Source organism: Mauremys mutica, chromosome 1 (assembly GCF_020497125.1).
Source record: "Mauremys mutica isolate MM-2020 ecotype Southern chromosome 1, ASM2049712v1, whole genome shotgun sequence".
Taxonomy (NCBI): domain Eukaryota; kingdom Metazoa; phylum Chordata; order Testudines; family Geoemydidae; genus Mauremys; species Mauremys mutica.
Window position 1 is genome coordinate 333583587 of NC_059072.1, and position 17447 is coordinate 333601033.

General features: G+C 41.8%; 1 protein-coding gene across 1 annotated transcript in view; it reads right to left on the reverse strand.

Moving 5' to 3' along the window:
• Positions 1-17447, reverse strand: part of CNTN5 (contactin 5) — a 1047172-nt gene that overhangs the window by 375680 nt on the left and 654045 nt on the right. Inside the window, exon 7 of the mRNA XM_045019421.1 lies at positions 2542-2665. Coding sequence (XP_044875356.1) covers positions 2542-2665 — 124 coding nt within the window. The remainder of the gene's footprint in view (positions 1-2541; positions 2666-17447) is intronic.

Consider the following 17447-nt stretch of genomic DNA (forward strand, 5'->3'; position numbering starts at 1 on the left):
AAGCCAGGCTCGGTGGTCCATCCAGTGTGAAAGGTTCCTGCTGGTGCAATCTCTCAGGAAGCAGGTGGTTGAGCTATAGGAGGAGGAGTATCTAATGCTGTATGGTGCTACTGCTGACACATACTGCCAACACAAAAAGATATATTTGCATAAGAACAACCTTGTGCAGTCATAGATCAGGAACTTCCAAGTGAGCGCTCAGATGTATTATCATATTATTTCGATAGCACCACCAGTTTACAGAGCAATCAACAGCAAAGCAAATATGAAGTTTCTGCTTCAAGGAGTTTTACAACATGAGGATGGCATAGCAGTATACAATGGAATGGAGAGAAAACACCAAGTGGTGCATGGTTATTGTACAAAGAATAGTTCATAGAATAAGTGGGGGGGGGTGAGTTTTTGAAAGGAGGGGTGGGAAAGAATGAAGTCTTTGTTGGGTGAGGGAGGAAAAGGGAGCTGTTAAGAAAGAGCCACGGGAAGAGCCCAGAGAAGTGGGAAGGGATGTGGGAGGGGCTCAGAGTGGAAAGGTGCAAAATATTAACCAAAAATGTGTGCCATTTAAAAAAAATGTAACAAAAATGGTTTTCTTGCTCATAATTATACACTGGTCAATGCTCTCTTTGAGAATGGACACACACATTTCTGCCCTCCCCCCCGCCCCACACACAGTTGTATTACATAAATGACTTATAAACAACCCTGTTTTCATTCAAACAATCATAAAAATCAAGGCTGGATTTAGGGGCAGGTGACCCAGGCAACCACCTGGGGTGCAGGACTTGGGAGGCGCCGGGCTCATATATTCACAGATCCTAGCATACAAATTTATCATTTTATATGACAGGGATAAATCATGAGTGTAAATCATGCATCCAACTCGTGAAATGGGCTCAAAATGCAATAAAAATAAAGTACTCAAAAGTTTAACAAATGGGGGGGAGGCACCAAAGATGCTCCTTGTCTGGGGCACCATTTGGTCTAGGGCCAGCCCTGATCAAAATGACAGTTGCAGGAAACACTCTGGTCATTACTGATGCAAGAACCTAAATGTGGATTCCTTTAATGCATCAAGATGTTTGTTTTTTTCAGGGAATGTTTCAGTGATGCTGATTTGTTTGTTTGTTTGTTTTGTAGCAGTAGTAGTATTTTTGGTACTGTCTCACAATAATAGAGGGAAAGCTTCAGCCGCTACACAACAAAAAATCTAGTTCTTCCTTTTTATTCAAGAAAACAATACCATAAAAATACCTCACAAATTCTGAGGGGTTGAATAAGACAGTTACAGAGTTAAGACAGATTTTCAGGTGAGATGTCAAATGAAATGGAAATCTAGTTGACTGGTGAAAGAAAATCTTATTTTTGCCTAAAGGCTGACAGAAATAGTAATATTTTACTTATCAGTTTTATGCTACTCAGATGTTGGTAGTTAAGAATGAAAAAACTATGCTGGTTTCTGCATGAGGAACACACAGCACCTAGTTGAGGAATGGGTGGCTTGTGGGGTGAGAGGGAGTGGGAAGGGGAAAAATGGTTGGCTAGTTCTTAAACTTTACTTTTAAAAACCTTTAAAGGTGCTTTTAAAAATTTCAAAGTCCCATTTTCAAATAACAGCATATCACAATGAAGCCTTTTGGAATCTTTTCAATGCTTATATGTAACCATTTGTTTCCAATACTTCTATTTGCATCTATTTGGAATCTCTATCCTTTGTTAAATAAACGTATACTTTATTTCCCTATAAATATATCTATGTACTGTGTGTTAAGTGGAGTGTGATCTGAGGTGGAACTGGTACACTGGATGTACAGTTTCTCTGGGAGCCTGGATCTGTGAATACTGAAAAGGGGTTGGACACTCCAGGGAGATGCTCAGAGTACTGGAGTGTGCCCATCGCTAACTTGTAGCAGTGGGGCCTGTGGGAAGTGCTCGTGTTGCCCATGATCTGTGGAGTTCAGTAGCTGATCCCTGCAAAGGGCAGATGGTAGTGGGGTGAGCAAATAGCAGCACACCTCATCCTTCTGTGTTTCTATGGCTGAGGGAGGTCCACATGGAAATTTAGAGGCAAGAGCCTACCCATTTGCTAAATGTATAAATGAAGATGTAGAGGACAGGGCACTGGATTATAACGCAGAAAATTGGGGTTCAGTTCCTGGCTCATCCACAGACTTCCGGTGTAACCTTGGGCATGTCACTTAATGTACCTCGTGCCTCAATTCCTCATCTGTAAAATGAGATAGCACTTCCTAATCTCACACTGGTGATTTTGAACTGTTCAAATACTAAAATGATGTGGGTCAGATAATTATCTAGAGACCCCTCCACATGGATGGACACATTTTGGGGGCGTAAGGCTATAATTCCTGCCAGTTCCCTTTTCCACTTGCCTCCTTAGAGTCCCCACTGGTCTCAGAGCCCAAGGAACAAGCTGCTGAGCCTTTCCATTCCTTTGTTCCCCATCCACATGCTGCTGTTCAGAAGAAGAGCACGCTGGCCAAACATTCTGAAAGCTGCAAAAAATTCCTAATGGACTCACTGTACCTGTAAATAGGAGCAGGGTTTCCTCGTGCTTGACAATTCAGAGACACTTTCTTCTCTTCAGAATCAGTAGGGAAAATCACATCATCTGGCTCTTGTACAAACACCGGCCCATAATCAACACTTTCTGCAGAAACACAAGGGGCCCGAGTTTCAGAACTCTTAGTAAATGTTACCTTATCAGAGCTCTTATATACTCAGGTTATATCATCACACTACATTGTATATGTTCTTTCCACATCAAATTCCTCCAGATGTTGTGGGTTTAAAAACTAAAAAAAGAGATAAGGAAACACCGCTGCAGTAAATTCAGAGACAATGGTACTTGAATATTTACTAAATTAGCAGCAGATATTGGGGCTTTATAGGTCGGTTTCCCATTGGATAAGGAATCAGTGACATGGACACTGGGTATTTTCTTAGTGTAACTTCTTCTATTTGCACTCTATACACCTATATACAGTTATATATACATCTATATACAGTTCCCAGGAAGCAATTCTTCCCCAAGAGTTGACTTTACTTAGAAATTAAGACAAAGAGCAAACTCTCCTGCTGCTTTCAACAGCTCCCCCAAAATAGATTGTAGCATAGACGCCGACTCCATGGGTACTCTGGAGCTGGAGCACCCACGGAAAAAAATAGCCAGTGCTCAGCACCCACCGGTGGGCAATGCTAATCAACTTTGCCCCTTCCCCCCCAGTACCTCCCACCCACTGCTGATCAGCTGTTCAGAGTCAGGCAGGAGATGCTGTGGCGGGGGGAGGGAGGAGCAGGACACGGCGGGGTGAGGGCATGGCATGCTCGGGGGAGGGGAAGAATGGGGCAAGGAGAGGCGGGCTGGGGCGGAGTGGGGGTGGGAAGTGGCAGGGTGGGAGGAGGCGGAGCAGGATGGGGTGGACTGAGGGCAGGACCTGGGGCATAGTGGGGTCGAGCACCCCCAAGGAAATCAGAAAATTGTCCCCTGTGGATTGTAGCACCACATCCTTTATTTCAGGGCTGTAAAATACTCTCACAGTAAGGAAAAGAACTTGTAAAATTATTTGTAAAAGCACCTGCTGGTGAGTCCTGCCATACCTGTATGTATATTGAAATCTAAAATGTACATTTCCTCCCATGTCACCTGTGAATTTGGTATCTCTCTTTCTCTCTACTTAGAGAATATTATCATATAAGCATTAGTATTACTGACCTGAGGGAGATTGGTATGCATTGACTGTATGGGCCAAATCTAGACGTGGGGTGTAGAAGGAGTGTAAATTTCAAATTAGTAAGTAGGTGTGAGTATAATGTGCCTGATCATATAAGTCTGATCATGTAAGTCTCAGCAAGTGTAATACAGGCTAGTAGAAGTAAAATACAGTGTAATTTATACCAATTTATATTCCCTCCCAATTCTCTTAGACTCACCTCTGAATTTGGGCCAGTGCCTGTAATTTAATTTGCAATTACTGGTCTAAGGATTTGCGGGCAAAATTTCCCATTACACACAATGAAACACATAGGAGCAGGGGTTCCTCTATCATAGTTTTACAGTTTTAAATGTTCACATAATAAAACTCCTCCAAGATTTTTCCAAAATCATCTGAGGATCTTGGGGAGAGCATTTTGCAGTAGGCTGTTTAAGCCAGCCTAATATATTTGTAGAAACACATGTTGGCAGTTGGCTCCTTATCACCTTCCTATCACGGCAGGCTGCCAAACTAGAAATAAGCTATCCCAGGACTAGTTTTGTATGTGCACCTGAGAAACACCTCACTTAGGCATTTCTGCTTGCTGTTGACAGAAAAAAAATTGCCTTCTTTGGTCATTTTTTGGAACCCACACCTTTTTGGCCACGGGGTCCCTTTTTGGCAAACTGCACTAAGTGAATTAAGGCCCACAGAGCTGTGCGGTTTGGGCCGGTCCATAATCCCAATGAACACCATTAAAGTGATTCAACTCACAATAGAAGCTGGTTTTAAGACAGGTGTACAAAAAAGTTGAATTTTCTTTTTCTGTTTTTCAGTAATGGACATTTGTCAGATCCTCTGACATAGGTAAAGAAGTGAACTTAAACCATACAAATTTGCCTTTACTATTATAGAGCTCTCAGCATTTTAGAGTAAAGATTATACAGAACTATATATATAGGATAGAGGAGTCTGGTGACCAATGCACAAGAGAGACTAATCAGAGCAGAAAAAGAAAGAAGAACAATGACTTACTTCCTTTACAGGATTAAGAAATAAAATACCACTGTGCTCGTTACCAGCCCCTTACTTAACACTGATGTATGATGGCAAATTTTAAAAACAAATATCTAAATTTAAGAAGAGCGACAGATCCAGGTATAGTTCAATAAAGCACTTATACATCACCAGTAGTCAGGGCCGCCCAGAGCGGGGGGCAAGTGGGGCAATTTGCCCCAGGCCCTGGGCCCCGCAGGGGCCCCACGAGCCCTGTCCGAGAATCTCTTCCCTGGCTAGAGGCGCCTTTTTAATTTTTACTCACCTGGCAGCGGTTCTAGTCTTTTGGCAGCGGGCCCTTCACTCACTCCGGGTATTCGGCAGCACTTTGGCGGCGGGTCCTTCACTCGCTCCACATCTTTGGTGGCTGTTTGGCGGCGGGTCCTTCAGTGCTGCCGAAGACGCGAAGCAAGTGAAGGACCCACCGCCGCCAAAGACTCGGAGTGTCACCCGATGAGTACAAGCGCCACTGCGGGTGGCGCCGTTTTTTATGTCCGCTCTCCCACTTTGCTCCAGGCCCCCTGAATCCTCTGGGTGGCCCTGGCAGTAGTGACCTAATGTAACATTGAGTCTATAATATTAACATTTGCCAACTGTTATCACAATCACCTCCTGTCCTACTTATAGGGAAAACAGTGGGTAATCTGAAGTAATATTGAAACAAGTGTTGACAAATTATGACTTTTGATGGGGAAAAAAAACAAATTCAATTCTAATGGTACTACCCTTTTAAAATTCCATATAGTAACTGCTGTGGCACTTCATTATAAATCCATTAATAATTTAGGATTACTTTAATGGGTGAGGGAGGGGTACAAAACCTGGGCATCATGACTTTCTATATTTCTAAATAGGAGGGTTATGCAGATAGACAGCAGAACGATTCTGGGAGTAGGGGTCCTAATATACCAAAAGGGGGTTTTAGGGTATGAAAAAAGGATGAGAATCACAGGAATTGTTCACTGGTTGACCATTTTGTCAGACAAATGTTGATGTCATATAGTTGATTCTCTCTAGAAATTGCACTCTATTAAGATCCATGTGTCTTTTTGTTTATTCAGTTCTTTCCATATTAGGAAAAGGCCAAACAAAAGCTACAGTAGAACCTCAGAGTTACGAACTGACCAGTCAACCACAGACCAAATTTGGAACTGAAAGTATGCAATCAGGCAGCAGCAGAGACCAAAAAAAAAAAAGGCAAATACAGCACAATACTGTGTTAAACGTAAGCTACTAAAAGAGTAAATGAAAAGCACAGCATTTTTCTTCAGAAATTGTAAAGTTTCAAAGCTGTATTGTCAGTGTTCAGCTGTAAACTTTTGAAATAATAAACAATGTTTTGTTCAAAGTAATGAACATTTCAGAGTTCTGAATAACCTCCATTCCCAAGGTGTTCATAATTCCAAGGTTCTACTGTAGTTATTCTTTCAATCTTTTTTAATAAAGATGTGTTTACATATGTCGAAATGAATCAAATGCTTATTGCTAGTTTAATGTAGAAAATCTAAAACACAAAAGATATAACGTCAGATACTTGTATTTCTACTAACACAAGATAAAAATAGTTCAACAATGTGTGAAGCAAACAAGTCAGAGCAGGTGCAATGGACAAGCCCCAATTTCCATTTCTTTCAGGTTCTTACGGTAGCATAGTATCTTAATGCCATTGTCTATATCAACCCACTGCTGCAAAACAATTAAAGGGACTGGTTGATCCTGCAAATAGTTACTTCAGCTGCATGTTTGTTTTAAAGCCATCTATAGACACATGGCTTCAATGGAATTTATGTACAGGAGTTTTTCAGATCAGGCCATGATTCTATATTTCTTCTATAAACAATATGCTATTGTTGTGTCATTTACATTATACAAGTTATTTTACATCCCGTACTAACGGCCTAAGTCAGCACCAGCTTTTTCTCACAACCAAAAGATTCAGTTGGTAATCCAGCCTTTAAGCAAGCTAAAAGTACTAAAAATGACCTTCAGTTGTTTCTTGCAATTCAGCTGCATGCCGAGGTAGACTACTAGAATAAGAAATTGATGAGACTAGAGTTTAGCAAAAAGCAGGGAGTGTTTATAAAATCCAGTCATGGTTTCAAGTCTAGGTGCTATCTTATCCAAATCTTCCAACATTTGGTGGTATGGTGGGCTGTGTGTTCAAGTGCACTTGCAGTAGCTTGGGATAATGGGAAGAAAAGAAAAATGTGTAGCATTTACTATGGAGTATTTTGTTACCAATGCTATATTTGTTCTGACCTTACTCATGGCTGGCTCCAGCTTTTTTGCTGCCCGAAGCGGCAAAGAAGGGAAAAAAAAAAAGAAAAGAAAAACTCGATTGAGCTGCCGCTGAAGTGCCGGTGAAGAGGAAGCGAGGGACTGAAGGACCCACCGCCAAATTGGAGCCGCAGACCCGGACATGCTGCCCCAACAATGGACGGAGTGCCGCCTCAGGCACCTGCTTCCTTCGCTGGTGCCTGGAGCCGGCCCTGACCTTACTTCTATTGCTGTCCTGTCTGCAACAGTATCTGTCTTTCATTCTGCCTTTATCAAACTGCCAACCTTGGAGTTCTTGTTGGTAGTAACAAACTCCAAGTCCCATTCCTATGGGTTGAATGCCCTGCTGTAACATGGAGGGTTTTACTGACGTCTGGAGTAAAAGTCAAAAGTAATATGGAAAGTTTAATGAATGAAAACTAGAAGTCAATTGGTTAGTCCAAATTCTTGTAAAATCCCAATGATTGCAAATCTATTATACTCTCACGAGTGCCACGGAGCACAGATCTAGGTAATAGTAAAACATATACCTCCATTAATCTCAGTTGTCAGAATGGAGCCTATGATCAGAGGCAGCCTCTCAAACCTGTTCATACAACAAAGTTATCAACGTCCGTGATTTTTTTCACCAGTGACATCATCAGAGCCAGTTTCCTGATAATGCAAGAAGCTCTAGACCTGTCAAGAATTTGTGCCCTCTGGATGGCTGCGCCATTTGCCTGCCTCCTAGGGCAAAATAACCAGTCAAAGCTGTTGCAGGAAGAGCTCTCTCTTCTCCTCCCCATAGCAAATCAAAGCCATTCTCACAGCAGGGCTATAAAGAGCCCACAGGGTGGCTCCTCTCCCCTCCTCTCCTGTGAGCAAATGAGGACAGGATGGCACTTCTGCTCCTCGTCCTTCCCTGCAACACCAGCCTGGGAAGGGGTGAATTGCTCCTGGAGCTGCCCACTCCCCAGCTGGAAGGGAAAGAGGGGGCTATTGTAATACTGGGCCTAACTGTGAGCTCAGCTGAGAAAAGTGAAAGTGTATAAGATATACAATAACTGATAACAACACATGTTGATGGGAACGATATGAAAGGGAAACAGAAAAGCTGAAACAGTCCATACAAAAAGTCTTTACTGGTATAACTCCAGGGCTATATTAAGATCATGTCTGGTAAACTAGGAGTTGAGGATCGAAAATCAATAAACCAAAATTGGTGTGTTGGGCCTAATTGCTAGATAAAGTAATGAGGGGCCAGGCTATTCCACCCATCACTCCCTTTTGGGATCCTTAAAAAAGAGACTTGAGGGGAGAAAATTTGGCTACTTGAGCACTGCTGCCACTTCCACCATTTCCTGGGATTCCTGAACTTCTTCACCTAATCCTGAGACGTGTCCTGACCCAACAGGGCCAGAGAGAGGGAGACACATAACAAAGCCACCTCCATCAGCTTAATCCCATCCATCCCCAGGGATGTGAGACCTGGGATGTCTACACTGCTCTGCAGCTTGAAATAAGGTACCAAAGTACTGCATTATAACTTCCCAGTGTGGACGCTGCAGGCACAAACTTAAAGGTCCTGAGAAATTAAAGTTCATGCCTGCAGCATCCATATGGGGAAGAGGAGTTTCAGTCCAGCACTTCGGTACCCAGTGCTATTCATACCACCTTAGTCCAAACTGTGGGGCAGTGTACACATGCCCTTTGTCTCCCCACCACCTCTGAAATAGGCTTCCAGGGGAGTTTGTGGAACCCCTGTCTTTGGAGGTTGTTAAGAACAGGTTAGAAAAACACCTGTCAGGGATGCTCTTGGTTTAATTGGTCTTGCTTCAGTGCAGTGGGCTAGATTTGGTGACTTCTCTAGGTTCCTCCCACCCCTACACGTCTATGGAATGTGTCCTTTTTTCTTCCCTATCTTATTTGTTCTCATTCCTCTCTTTCTCCTTTTTCCTTCTATTTAAAAAAAGTCTTGCTTAGCTGGTCAAGACTGCATATTTTGCAACAGTGCTGTAAGTCTGTGACAAGAAAGAGGCAGCTAAATCAATGCCCTAAACCGCCTGATGCCAAGATGAGTTTGCCAGGTCTCAGAGTGGCTAATAAGATGGTGTGATGTGCCTGTGTTTTTCCAGCAGTGAGGGGGAAAGTGAAAGTCAGCATCAGAGACAGAAAAATACAGCTTCTGGCTTTACTGTTCTTTCCTCTCTCCTTTTGTGTGTTTACGCCTTGGGTTTTTTTCTAAAAAACAGGATCGGACTTTAACAGCAACAGCAATAACTACAGCTACAGCTCATTTCAACTAATGTATTCTCTTTTCCCCACAAAAGAACAATTATAATCTTTGATACCATCTAAGAGACTGTCAAAGAAGGGTGTTTTTCCTTCTACAATTTCTCTGCAGCTAAAGGGAAAGGGACCAAGGGACGTTGTTAAAATAAAAGCCTTTACTTACTACTTTACATTTCTAACGCTGTAACTGTTTTTACTTCTTTTTTGTACATTAATGAAAGGATTTTTCATGGTGTGTTAGCTATGTACTAAGCAGGCTCAGGTCTCTGTTTACCAACACCTGAATCTTGTTTAAAACTGTTTAATGTTGGATAATGACTGGGTTATGTTAGCATCTGTGTCCCATGTGGTCCATTTAAATTAATACAACAGGACTTGTTGGGGCCTCCTGGGAAAGGATGGGGTGAATAACCCCATGAGAAGCAGAGCCTGAGGGGAGCTGAACTGATGGGGAGCTGAACTGGGGGGTATTGAACTGCTAGGGGTGGGGTGGAGGGTTGGGGCAGAATTTATTGATGGGAGCGGGATGGGCTGACGTGGGACTGAGAGCTCCTGCAGCTGGGCCCAAAATCAATTTTCCCAATAAAACTGGGAGAGTGGGCAACACTAATTGTCTTACACAAACCCTAGGGAAAGGAAGGGGGGATTCAAAAATTAGGAGAGACAAAACCCCCACAATATCTTCTAAAGTTGAAATCTTGGTTTGGGAGGGGGTGGCAATCTCTGGAGTTCTGGTGGCCCATCTTATAATTTGTGATCTGTTAAGGGTGGCAGTACTGATACAATGAGATTTGCTAGCACACAATCCTGCACCCACACACTGTCCCAATTAAGTCAAACAGAGTGAGGGTACAAGGGTCTCGGCCATAGGTGCCAACTCTGCGTGTGCTTCAGCCCTAGAGCACCCATGGAAAAAATTAGCGGGTGCTTAGCACCCTCAGGCAATCCTCCTATCTACCCCACCACTCAACTCCTCCTCCTCTCTCCCAGCGCCACCCGCCCGCCGTGATCAGCTGTGTGTGCAGGAGGTCCGGGGAGGAGAGGGGATGGAACGCGCTTGGAGGAGGGGTCGAAACTTAGTGAGAAGAAGCAGGGCAGGGTTGCTGCCCTTCATCAGTGGAGATGACATGGACGACGGTTTTATGTTCCATGAGTAATGCTGTGGCTAAAGAGATCGATGCACGAGTGACAGTCCTTTCCGCAGGAAGTGTGTAAGTATCTCAGTACTGAGGAAGGGATTACAATCTGTGCTTGCTCAGTCTGCCACTATTTAGACTCAGCCTCTGTGCGTCAAAAACCATCGGTGGTTGATCTCAATCTGGGTTACCCCATTGTTGACTATTGCTTTCCAGCATGACCTCTGTTGGTGCTACCACATGGTTAGTGACACAGACCTACATGGAGCATCTAGTGATGCTGAACAATGTAGTGATTCTATTACTATCATCAGTGGCCACCAGCTAGCAATGAAAAGAAGGCTGAGTTAATATGTCCTCCCTGCTGGTATATAGCCTACCCACTGGCAAGACCATTGCAGTATCTCCTGAGTGGTACCAACAGGTAACTGGGTCCTTGCATGCCCAGGCAAATTCTGCAAGGGATCTCGCAGAAGGATGGGGCCCCAGAGGTGTACTGAACAGGCATACCTGTGTGCGGTACATACCCTGATACTCACTGATGACCCGTGCTCCCAGCTATTGGTTTGATAGTGAGGAGCTCAACAGTTTCTATGGTGGACAAAAGTGTGTCACAGTACAATGATGTAGCAAGCAGATGTAGGCATAGCAGTTGTCTACTACCACAGAGGACACACAGACTGATTCCACATCAATGGCCACAGACTGCACCCTAACCCCTGTGAGCTGTCTTGTGAATGGATGCTACCGGGGCACAGGTGACCTGCTAAGAGAGTGTGAATGGTGCAATGCAAGCCATCACCACTGGAAACAATTTATGCATGTATTCTGATGACAGAGGAAAGTTTTACAGTGATACATTGACTAATGTTCACAGTACTCCTAGTGATCTTCTGGAAAACAGACATTTTAAAAAAAAGATGCTTAAAATATGCCTAATAATGAACAGCAAATAAGTGACAGTTGCAACAATAGGACAAAGAATTCTGGCTGTCAGGCCAAGGCCTAATACTTAGACCATTCTGCATTTATGGGGAACAGAGCTTCTTCCTGTAAAACATAAACCTCTCTGAGTCTTCCCATGGATGAAAAGGAAAGATGTGGACAAATTGGAGAAAGTCCAGAGGAAAGCAACAAAAATTATTAAAGGTCTAGAAAACATGACCTATGAGAGTAGATTGAAAAAACAGGGTTTGTTTAGTCTGAAGAAGAGAAGACTGAGAGGGAACCTGATAACAGTTCTCAAGTATATAAAAGGTTGTACTTCTGAGGATAGGACAGGAACGGGCTTACATTGCAGCAAGGGAGGTTTAGGTTGGACATTAGGAAAAAAATTCCTAACTATCACAGTAGTTAAGCACTGGAACAAATTGCCTAGAGATGTTGTGGAATGCCAGTCACTGGAGGTTTTTAAGAATAGGTTAGACAAACACCTGTAAGGAATAGTGTAGTTATTACATAGTTCTGCCTTGATAGCAGGGGCTGAGTTAGATGACCTCTCAAGATCCCTTCCAGTCCTACATTTCTATAATTCTATAGCTTATTCACATAATTAAATCAGTATTTTCATTTTAGTCCCACAAGGAAGCAAAGTTCCAAGGTTAGATTTGAATCTGGGTGTCTGCCAAGTGACAACAGAAGAGCCTGATCATGCAAATACTTATGCAAATCAGTAGCTTTGAACATGTGAGTTGTACCATAGAAGTAAATGGGGTTATTCACATAATTTAAGTGTTTTCAGGATGAGAGCCCAAGGCATTTCAAAGATACATAGCAAATAAGCAGTTGAAAATAAGATGACTAGGAAAAGTTTATCAACAATACTTTTATTCTAAGGGGCATTACTTACAGGTACATTTACTACTTGCTTTAGAAAAACTTAAGTAGGAACAGAGGATTTGCTGTACCAGATTACATCATTATTTTGGAATCCTGGCTGTGGCCAAAAACTGCTGTTCCATGGAAAAAAATGAAATGTCCTCTGAAATCGCACTTGATTATGCAATGCTGCAAAGGGTGTGTATGATGAGCAGTAGAAGGGGTATATATTTCACAATCCGTGCAGAGGATCAGTTTATGCCATGTAGCATAATATTTTATTACACCTATTATAAACCTATTATTTGAACATCCATAATTACAAATGTTCTTAAAGGAGAAATGAACTAGCTTTTTTTGGGGGGTGGGGGGAAGCGGTGAAAGCTGGCCACTATGAGGACTCAGCAGCGCTGTGCCATGATATGTTTAGTCAGGCATGTAACTGTATGCTTGCATGGAAAACGGAATCTTCCATGCACTGTGACCTAACATGTATGGTGCATGCGCAGTCACACTGTACATAGAACATCATTTTGTTTGTGTATTTGGGGTCTGGACAGAACTGTCTCATGGGCACAGCTGGTCTGGGGGGCCTTCAATGGATGATTTGCATACAGTGACAGCACACTACTGGCACTCAGTCAACTCAAAATCGATATGTTGTGAACAAAATTAATCAAGGAACCAAAAGACCTGAAGAGAAGAAATTCCAGAATTGCTTATACAGCAAGGGTGGGAACCTGAGTAGCAAAGACGGGGAACTGGAATTGCTCACTTACAAGCATAAATTCAATCTAGTTACTGAAACCTGCTGGTATGATTCACACTAGGGGAATGTTAATTCATGGTTATAACCTATTGAGGAGGATAGTGTGGACAAAAGGGGAGGGGGAGTGGCATGCTGTCAAAAATAGCATTACCTGTTTCACTGATAACTCAGAAGTGATCTTGCATGTTAATGGATCAATATCCTAACAGATAAAACACAAAATGAGGTATTAGTCAGTGTCTGTTACAGACCACCAAAACACAATAGGGGACAGGATGACCACCTCCTTATATACCTATTTATAATGTGTAAGGGAAAAAAAGCTGCATTATCATGTGGGATTTCAATTTGAGTGACATGCTGGAAGTCTCATGCTGCCAATATTAAAACATCCTTGCAATTTCTAAAATATTATAGATGGCAATTTCCTTACTCAGAAAGTATTACAACCAACATAGGGGAATTCTTTATTAGGACAATAAAGAGGAACTGATCACAGAATTCAAAATTAATGGTAGCTTAGGTACAAGTGATCATGACTTGATCACTTTTATAATATGCAAACAGAATAAAGTCCAGACCAATAATAAGTGCTTTAATAGGGCCAATTTCACAAAACTGAAAACAATTATCAGCCAAATCAGCTGGAAGGAAGAATTTAATCAGAAAAATGTGAGTGAAAATTGGGAATCATTTAAGAACATCTTACTAGATGATCAAAACGCATAACCCCATAACTGAGGAAGAAGGCTGTGCTAGTTAAATAAAATAAAATAAAAACCTGGTTTAGAGGGGAAGTGAAGGCAGCTACAAACTATATAACAAATGGAAATTGATAGTAATGAACTTAAATCAGAAGTTAGGAATTGTAGAAAATTGATAAGGGAATCAAAAAGAAAGAATGATAAATCTATGGCCAGCAGAATTAAGGACAATAAGGTTTTTTTTTTAAATTATATTAGGAACAATAATAATGGTGAAAGTGTTCAAGAAAAGAATCTTTTCTGTAACTGGGAGGAAAGAGATTATACATATGGTGATGATGAACTCTTTCCATTCCACTAGTATCTCTAGAGGATGTTAAGCAGAAGTTACTAAAATTAAACATTTTGAAATTAGCAGGTCCAGATAACTTTTTTTTAAAGAGTGTTAAAAAGAGCTGGCTGTGGAGCTTGCTGGACCACTAATGTTGATTTTTAATAATCAGTGTTTTCCCCAGGAATTGAAATGAGGGGTGGGGTGTTAAAAAATACGGGGCCTAGAGGTGAGGACCAATGAAGGGTGAGACAGTTAGGTTGAAGGTGGGCTGTATGGCACCATAGTAAAAAACGAAAAATGTTTCACAATCATTGTATTAGATTTAACTCATGTTTTAAAATCATCATACAAATTAATGTTGGCTACACAAGTCTACTGTGAAGTACTATATCTACATCATTCATGGTTTCTTGTTATATTTTTGTACAACCCTGTTAATGAACTTCTCGAATGCAGTGCATTCATTTTTGGTGGCTTCTCATGTATCTGGTACTTCCAGTCCTTCATGATATGCTCATGATCATGCAGAAGGCAACTTCTTTCAGAACACAAAAAATTCTATTCAATGAGGAAAAAGAATGTTCAACTATAGCTATTGTGACTGGGAGTAGCAACAGATGAATTCCTACTTTTTTCATCCCAGGAAACATAGCACAAAAATTAGGTCAAACCACTAATGATGATAAAGAAGAAGTTAAAGTCAAATCTTCATTTGTTTATTGTATGATACTCCACTCTGTGTTCAAATTCTCTATTCTGTCCTGATCACATAGCAGCCCCATTGCAGGTAGTGCCATCTCAACTCAACTGTTGGTGTTTTATAAGACAGGCATCTGTAAGAGCTATGTAAAGGTTGATAGAATCCAGAAGTTGCTGTTGTACAGATATAAGAATCGTGTCTGTGTACTTTTACCTTTTCATCTGGTTTAACAAACACTTCTTGTCCTCATCATTTAAGGAGTCTATTTAAGTGCCCTAATTAGCCAACTTCTGAACTGAAGTTTTTGCTTCTTTCACTAAGTTTTCAATGGATCTCTCTCGGATTGATCCAAGTGTAGCTTCCATTGCTGGACAGAGATCTACTACCGTTGTAGCAGATGCCTGGATGGCATTATTTAATGACCCAAGTGGTTTCAACAGTAGACTTATAATAGAGAATGGCAATTGTCTTCTCTGAGCTTAGTAACAAAAGTAGTCCCACCAGCCTCACTAATTAGATCCATCCATCTCAGTAGATACTTTCCAAAGCTAATAATAATGGTTACAGTAATTTTAACACAACCACCAAAGATTGCTCATGAAAAAGCCAGCAGGTTTTCCCAGGTTGGACTAATTTGAACTTGAGTCCCAGTGAATCGTCTATATTTTCCAAGACGTTCAGTTCTTTCGAACTTTTGCTGAAAAAACAGCATAATGAAGACATTAAATTTATAGCTTTTCAAATGCCTTTTGAAGATTCTGCAGCTTGTACTGGTGCTAGCTGGAGTAGATGGCCTCTGCGGTGTGTATTGGAGAGATTAGAGTTACACTTTTCTTTGACAGGTTTCAGAGTAGCAGCCGTGTTAGTCTGTATCCGCAAAAAGAACAGGAGTACTTGTGGCACCTTAAAGACTAACAAATTTATTTTAGCATGAGCTTTCGTGAGCTGCAGCTCACTTCTTCGGATGCATAGAATGGAACACACAGACAGGGGATATTTATACATACAGAGAACATGAAAAGGTGGAAGTATGCATACCAACAGGCAGAGTCTAATCAATTGAGATGAGCTATCATTAGCAGGAGGAAAAAAAACTTTTTGAAGTGATAATTAAGATGCCCCATAGAAGGTGTGAGGAGAACTTAACATAGGGAAATAGATTCAATTGGTGTAATGACCCAACCATTCCCAGTCTTTGTTTAGGCCACAGTTAATAGTATCTAGTTTGCATATTAATTCAAGTTCAGCAGTTTCTCTTTGGAGTCTGTTTTTGAAGTTTTTTTGTTGCAAAATTGCCACCTTCAAGTCTGTCACTGAGTGGTTAGAGAGGTTGAAGTGTTCTCCCACTGGTTTTTGAATGTTATGATTCCTGATGTCAGATTTGTGTCCATTTATTCTTTTGCGTAGAGACTGTCCGGTTTGGCCAATGTACATGGCAGAGGGGCATTGCTGGCACATGATGGCATATATCACGTTGGTAGATGTGCAGGTGTACGAGCCCCTGATGGCGTGTCTGATGTGATTAGGTCCTATGATGGTGTCACTTGAATGGATATGTGGACAGAGCTGGCATCGGGCTTTGTTGCAAGGATAGGTTCCTGGGTTAGTGTTTATGTTGTATGGTGTGCGGTTGCTGGTGAGTATTTGCTTCAGGTTGGGAGGCTGTCTATAAGCGAGGACTGGCCTGTCTCCCAATATCTGTGAGAGTGAGGGATCATCTTTAAGGATAGGTTGTAAATCTTTGATGATGCGCTGGAGAGGTTTTAGTTGGGGGCTGTAGGTGATGGCTAGTGGTGTTCTGTTATTTTCTTTTTTAGGCCTGTCCTGTAGTAGGTGGCTTCTGGGTACTCTTCTGGCTCTGTCAATCTGTTTTTTCACTTCAGCAGGTGGGTATTGTAGGTTTAAGAATGCTTGATAGAGATCTTGTAGGTGTTTATCTCTGTCTGAGGGATTGGAGCAAATACGGTTGTATCTTAGAGCTTGGCTGTAGACAATGGATCGTGTGGTGTGTCCGGGATGGAAGCTGGAGGCATGTAAGTAAGAATAGCGGTCAGTGGGTTTCCGGTATAGGGTGGTATTTATGTGACCATCGTTTATTAGCACAGTAGTGTCTAGGAAATGGACCGCTTGTGTGGATTGGTCTAGGCTGAGGTTGATGGTGGGATGGAAATTGTTAAAATCACGGTGGAATTCCTCGAGGGCTTCTTTTCCATGAGTCCAGATGATGAAGATGTCATCAATGTAGCGCAAGTAGAGTAGGGGCGTTAGGGAACGAGAGTTAAGGAAGCGTTGTTCTAAGTCAGCCATAAAGATGTTGGCATACTGAGGGGCCATGCGGGTACCCATAGCAGTGCCACTGACTTGAAGATATCTTCCAGAGAAGTTTGCAGCTCCAAAAAAATGCACAAGCAGCCATCTCTTTGGGATTCAATTTACAAGCATTTAACTCTTCTAAGATGTGGGTTGTCAGAGATGCAGCCTATGTGTCTTCTATAATCTGAACATCTAGAAATTCATCCACTGTCCGAACACTGACATCAAGATAACGTACGCAGTGACTTAATACTTGACATCCATTTGCATTGGTTCATTTATCAGCCATGTAAGCAAATTTTCTGAATGTGGTGAGAGAGTTCTTCACTTTTTCAACTGCTGAGTCTTTCAATGTTGCA